The sequence below is a fragment of the Cricetulus griseus genome, chromosome 6, assembly GCF_003668045.3.
Source record: "Cricetulus griseus strain 17A/GY chromosome 6, alternate assembly CriGri-PICRH-1.0, whole genome shotgun sequence".
In the NCBI taxonomy this organism is placed as follows: Eukaryota; Metazoa; Chordata; class Mammalia; order Rodentia; family Cricetidae; genus Cricetulus; species Cricetulus griseus.
This window is the reverse complement of record NC_048599.1, coordinates 152,978,221-152,984,577: the sequence shown is the minus strand read 5'-3', so window position 1 is coordinate 152,984,577 and position 6,357 is coordinate 152,978,221. Positions and strand designations below refer to the sequence as shown.

Sequence of the window (6,357 nt, the reverse complement as noted above, 5' to 3'; positions counted from 1 at the left end):
CCAAGCATTTCTCCAGCCCCATAATAGCCCAATTTTACAGATGAGAACATTCACACTATAAAGGAAAGCACTTCCCACAGTGCCCAGTGGGGTAGGACTGTCACCTGTACCCTCCCATATCCCTGGGACACAAAGATTGAGCAGAGGATATTTAGTGATGATCTGTGCTGGCTGTCACTACATTTATTAAGCATCATTAAGAAGGCTCTGAGTGTAGGGTAGGGTCTCAGGGAGAGAGAAGCTGTGACTAGCCAGGGGTAGGTCAAGACTTGGGAATCTCATGTCAGAGCCACTTGTTTTTTATGATGTTTTGGATCCATCTGGTGTAGGAACAAACATCAGTGTAAACTCCCGGCTTCTTCTTTGATCCACAGGGCAAGTCACCCCATGACACAAGACCTCGGAGACGATCTCCACATACCAGGGGACCTCCAGAATCACCCTATGTGGAAGAGAGAAAATCAGAAACTCACACAGAAGGAGGAGGGAGAGGAGGAATGGGGGGTAGAAAGGGAGAGTTAGAGACACTCAGAGATGGAAGAAAAGACTGGTGTAGTGGTGCATGCCTGCTATCTCAACTACTCAAGATGCTGAGGCAGGAGGATTGCAAGTTTAAGGCCAGATTGTGCTATGTAGGAAGACCCTGTCTCAAAGTATAAGAGGGATAGGGGTGTGGTTCACTGATAGAGCACTTGCTGAGCATGTGTAAGAACCTGGATTCAGTACCCAGTAAAAGACGGAGGTAGGTAGGGTATGAAACTCAAGACACCAGGTTTCATAAAGGTATGAGTGGGAGAGAGGGCGTTCAGACAAGCCATCCGTCCTGGAGGGAAGGTCAAGACCCAGGATGTTCCAAGGGGAGTTGAAACATTCCACCCCACAGAAAAGATCCTTAAAGCTCAATAAACAAACAACTCAAAGGCTTCAGGAAGTCCCTGAAACTGACCAGATGCACTGGCCCCTTCTTCTCCAAGCATATATAAACAGTAAGGACTACTAAGAGTCACTCTCAGACAAGATGAGCTGCCCAGAAGAGGTTCTGACTGCCCCCACTGCTAGAGAGAGACACTCTCCATCCTGCTGAGCTGCCTTCAGGCTACACAGTGTGTGCTCTGCTCAGCTTTGGTGAGCTGTCACCAGTGCTGGGTGAGTAATTTCTGTTCCTGTAAGTAACCCCAACCATTCTTTGGTCGGTTGTTGGTTTCCTGCCTGGGGTGAGTAGATGTTTGTTCTCATCACTACAGGAAGAGATCACAGGACAGAGAGAGACACCAAGGTCCATAAAAGTAAAGGCTGTCAATGGTGGGGGTGGGCAAAAATGCTAAGACCAGTGGAAGAGATGGGGAAGGCAGGGACTCAAGAGGGAGACAAAAAACTTAACGCCCTCCTCCCCTTGTTCCCAGGCCAGCCATGTCTACCTGTTCTTTCTTTCCTCCCAAATCACTATATCACTTTCTTGGCCTCCTCACCCCCCACCCTTGCTTCCTTGGTAGATTGATTTCAGCCCTTCATGGTCTAGAGTCATTCTGGCATAAAAAGGAGTGTGGAAGGATAATAGGGACGCTTCAGGTAAGGTATTGAAGACTAGATGGGTGTGGTGGTGCAGGCCTGTCGTCCATTGCCCCAGAGGCTTTCTGTGAGTCTGAGACAAGCCAAGGTGTATGAGTGAGTTCCAGAGGAGCGGCTGCAGGTTTTGAGGGATAAACAGAGTCCCTGTCTTTGCAGCTGGGATGCCCTCTCCTCTGGAGCTCAGCCATTTCCAAGTGGGCTTCATGACTACAGCCCTGAGGAAGGATGGCTCTTTGTAACATCTGTTTGGCCCTTGAGTCTCTCCAGTTGTTCAAAACTTCAACCAAGGTGACCATTCATTGAAACTTTAAATTTTTCAAGCTTTCTAGGTTCACCCATATTTGTCTAGCCATTGTAGTGTGTCTCTGGCTCTTGGTGTCTCCCTCTCTGTCCTTGCATCTGAATTTCCTGTTTCTGCTTGGTGTCGTGTGTGTGTGTGTGTGTGTGTGTGCAGGTGAACATGTGAGAATATATATGTGCATGCAGGTATGTACGTGTGCATGTGGAGGCCAGCAGTCAACTTTAGGTATCCTTCTTCTGGAATCATCTACTGTGGTTTTTTTTTTTTTTTTTGAGACAGGGTCTCTCATTGGCCCCAGATCACCAATTAGGCTAGGTTGGCTGGCCAGTGAACCCCAGGGATCTGCCTGCCTCTCACTCCCAGTACTGGGATGACAAGCACATGCCATTATGTCCTTCAACTCAGGTCCTCATATTTGCATGGCATGTGTTTTACTGGCTGAGTCATCCTCTTTGCCCAAGCTGCCTTGTTTCTTTCTTATCTCTGCTTGTGTGAGATGGACTTTCTTGTCCTCCAGTGCCCCCTGTTCTGCTCTCTTTTGGTCTGTGTCTCTGTCTTCCTGCCTTTGTGATTGATTTCAGGTCTCTACTCCCATTCTCACCTGGCAGGAATCATTCCCTTCTTTCTTGTTGCCCGCGCACACCATGTTTCGGGTGATCTTACCAGGGTAGGCACGCTCACACTCATCCCGGGACACCAGTTGGACATCAGCACACTGAAGGGTGTCTGGGAAGTCACCTGGGAGGAGGGAGATGGGTCAGGGAGAGACATGTGAGTCTCTCCTCTTATGTCTTCACTGCCCTTTCCCCCATTTCCTACTGATTTCTTTCTTGTTTCTCTCGTGCTTAAAATCCATCTTCCCAGTCACTGCCTCCTGACCGTTTCCTTTCCCCATCATTATTGCCCTGGTTTCCTGACTATTCATTGCCTCCCCATGAGTTCTCATTGGCCTTTCATTTTGTGGCCATCTTCTCCATGCTATTCATCTGTCCACATTCGTCCAACTCCTCCCCCTCCATTCATCTTCTGCCATAAATAGAGCAGCCTGTTAGTCTTCTCCATCAGCCTTTTCTCACAGCCCACCGTCTACCACCCCATCTCTATCTTTAGACCTCCTCTCTTTGGTCTCTTCGGTCACTCCCAACCATCCTCCCCTCACTGACCGTTTTCTGTCTTGCCCCAGCCCAGGATCTGACAGCTTGGATTCTCCTTCGAGCAGTCTTTCTTCAAGGGCAGAGGCATGATCTTTCGAGAGAATTTGACTGGATTTCTCAGATGCAGCATCATGATGTCATTGTCATGGGTGTCAGGGTTGTATCGGGGGTGGACAATTGTCCGATCCACAGAGATACGCCTTTGGAAGCTCTCTGTTTGCCGTAAGTTATGTTTCCCCAAGTGCACCTCCAGATTCCTGGGAAGGAAGCAGCTAGGTCTCACCTGAGGCCCCAGGTTTCACCTGAGGCCCCCAAAGAGGTCATCCTGCCCCACTCCTTCCTCTTCCCTTGCTCTTCCCCAGCTCATTTTTCTAGAATTTTGCCTTTAAATTTTTCCTACAGCACTACTTGACAGTCAGCTACCATAGGTGCAGGTTCTGCATGCACAGACTCGACTGACCACAGATCAAAAGTATGGGGATCAGCTGAGCTCCAGTGCTCTGGAGGCAGACGCTGGAGGATTTATATGCATTTGAGGCCAGCCTGATCTATGTGAATTCCAGGCCACCCGGGACTATATAGAGAGACCCTGACTCAAAAACAAACAACAAAATATTGAGGAAGGAGCTGGCAAGATGGCTCAGCAGGTTAAATGGTTGCTGCATAAGCCTAATGACCTAAGTTCAACCTCCACAACCTACATAAAGGTGGAAGGACAGGACCTGACTCCACAAAGTTGTCCTGTGACCTCCAGAGGTGCACTGTCACAAATGCACACCCACACAAAACTAATAATAAATAAAAAATTTAAATATGTATGGGGAAAAATGTGTCCATATTAAAACATATACAGATTGTTTTCTTGTTATTGTTTCTCAAGCAAAACAGTTTAACAACTATTTGTGTAGCATTTATACTGCCATGGGCACTACATGTATTCTAAGGATAATTTACTTATGAATTTATTTTTTAAGATTTGCTTTTTGCCAGGCATTGGTGGCGCATGCCTTTAATCCCAGCACTCGGGAGGCAGAGGCAGGCGGATCTCTGTGAGTTTGAGCCCAGCCTGGTCTCCAGAGTGAGTGCCAAGATAGGCTCCAAAGCCACACAGAGAAACCCTGTCTCAAAAAAAAAATTTACTTTTTATTTAATTGTATGTGTGGGTAGGTGGGGTATGTGCATTTGAGTGCAGGTTCCCATGAAGAGCCAGAGAAGGTGTTGGATCTCCTGACACTGGAGTTACAGGCGGTTGTGAGCTGGGACTGAACTCAGATCCTCTGCAAGACATTATGTGCTTTTAAATGCGGAGCCATCTCTCCATCCCTAGTTTTTTTTAAGGTTTTATTCAATGTGTGTGTGTGTGTGTGTGTGTGTGTGTGTGTGTGTGTGTGTGTGTGTGTGTGGTGTGTGTGTGTGTGTGTGTGTGTGTGTGTGTGTGGTGTGTGTGTGTGTGTGTGTGTGTGTGTGTGTGTGTGTGTGTGTGTGTGTGTGTGTGTGTGTGTGGTGTGTGTGTGTGTGTGTGTGTGTGTGTGTGTGTGTGTGTGTGTGTGTGTGTGTGTGTGTGTGTGTGTGTGTGTGTGTGTGTGTGTGTGTGTGTGTGTGTGTGTGTGTGTGTGTGTGTGTGTGTGTGTGTGTGTGTGTGTGTGTGTGTGTGTGTGTGTGTTGATTGGTGTGCCTGTACAGAGGCCTGAAGAGGGCTTTGGATCCAAGTTGGAGTTACAGACATTTGCAGACTGCCTTGCTTGTGACATGGGTGCTTGGAACCTAAGTTCAGTCCTAATGATCAGGAAGCAAGTTAACTACGGAGCTATTGATTCAGCTCCTGTTTTTGTTTCTTGGAGGGCATCTCTTCTATCCCAAGCTGGCCTCAAGCTTCCCATGTAGCTGAGGATCAGCTGTGCTTCCGATTCTCTTGACTTTACCTCTCAGACGCTAAGACTAGAGGGACACACCACTATACCCAGTCTGGGGATCCTGGGGATGGAAGCGGCAATCTCTCCACCAACTCCTGCACCAACTCCTAACCCCTTTGGAGACAGAACTTAGAATTCATGCAAGGATAGCCATAGACTACACACAAGTGTTGCACTAGTTCTGTTGTAAGTGGCTTGAATGTCTGCAATTCCTGACACCCCCACCCCCTCCAGGGTCCTGGAACCTATGGGTACCCGGCTGAACAAAGCTGCTTCTAGGGTGGCAAGAGCTCAGGTCTGCCTCCCTCCTGAAGTCTGCAAGGCACCCTCTGGATCCCTTATATCCCCTTCTCAAAGAAAGAGACACTCACGGTTTTTTGCAGTGGGCAGCTGTGAGCACCCACTGTGGATCAATGAGGACCCCACCACACAGCAAGTGACCCGAGGTGTAGAGGGCAGCTTGGAAAGGGTGAGAGTTCTTCATACAGGGGACACCATGTACCACTTTATCCTGCTCCTCGGTCCAGGCTGAGAGGGGGAGGATTTGAGTTAGAGAAGACCTCAGGGAGCCTAGATCCTTCTGAGATGAACTTCACTCAAGTCAGTCCCGAATCCCATTCTCACTCCCAATCCTACCTCTCCTTCCTCCACTCTACTTCCATCCTCTTCTCTCTCTCTTTTTGTTTTGTTGTTGCTTTGTTTTATGAGACAGGGTTTCTCTGTGTAGCTCTGGCTATCCTGGAACTCTGTAGACCAGGCTGAACTCCAATTCAGAGATCCACCTTCCTCTACCTCCAGAGTGCTGGCGCGTGCCATCACGCCCAAAGCCATATCATCCTTATCTTCAAACCCACCTTCCAGATGTGTTCTTAGCCAGTCCCCCCAGGGTCTTCCTCATTTCAAAGCCACCTAGTCCCATCCTAAACTACCATCTGTCAACAATGCCCATCCATCTACCAACTCTGTCTCACTTCTATGTTCCTTTTATCACCTGACTTAGCAAGAACCAAGCACAGGGCCAGCATCTTCACCGTCATTGTCGTCGTCTTCATGGTCACCTTGAGTGGGGGAGCCAATGATTGCATTAGTTATGTCCTAGGCTCTCTAGGACCCCACCCTGTTCCTCCCTCACCCTCTCCATCCTCCCTGTCCTCTACTCCTGCCCTTTTTTTTTTTTTATCTTTTCCACCCTTCTCACATCCCGATTCCTCATCTCCCAAACCACACCTTGAATCTGAGGGTCCCCTGAGAGCAGATGCAAAACAGAATGCAGACCATGTTCATGGTCCCAGCTACTCTCGGGAAGAAACACAGCCAACCTCCCTGCCTCTCTTGACTCCGGTCTCCCTTCCTTCTAACAGAGAGGTTAGTCCCAAGGGGTCACAGACATTCTTCCTCTCAGTGGGACTTTGCATCTGTA

General features: G+C 48.5%; 1 protein-coding gene across 1 annotated transcript; it reads right to left on the bottom strand.

Annotated features, from left to right (window-relative positions):
* Nucleotides 1–283: 283 nt before the first annotated feature.
* LOC100753252 (kallikrein-6) lies at nucleotides 284–5,989 on the bottom strand. The gene is made up of 5 exons (XM_027420841.2): nucleotides 5,929–5,989; nucleotides 5,309–5,465; nucleotides 3,034–3,281; nucleotides 2,472–2,608; nucleotides 284–442 (listed from the first exon to the last, which is right to left on the bottom strand). The coding sequence occupies exons 1-5, from the start codon at nucleotides 5,987–5,989 to the stop codon at nucleotides 284–286; spliced, it is 762 nt and encodes a 253-aa protein (XP_027276642.2).
* Nucleotides 5,990–6,357: the final 368 nt, after the last annotated feature.

What these genes read in the sequence shown, in the direction of transcription:
- LOC100753252 (XM_027420841.2), bottom strand. Translation starts at nt 5,989, where the DNA reads ATGAAGACGACGACAATGACGGTGAAGATGCTGGCCCTGTGCTTGGTT. An exon ending in GCTGCCCACTGCAAAAAACC is followed by an intron (nt 3,282 to 5,308) that starts GTGAGTGTCTCT and finishes CTTCCTTCCCAG; the next exon opens with GAATCTGGAGGTGCACTTGG. An exon ending in AAGGGAATGATTCCTGCCAG is followed by an intron (nt 443 to 2,471) that starts GTGAGAATGGGA and finishes TCTTCCACATAG; the next exon opens with GGTGATTCTGGAGGTCCCCT.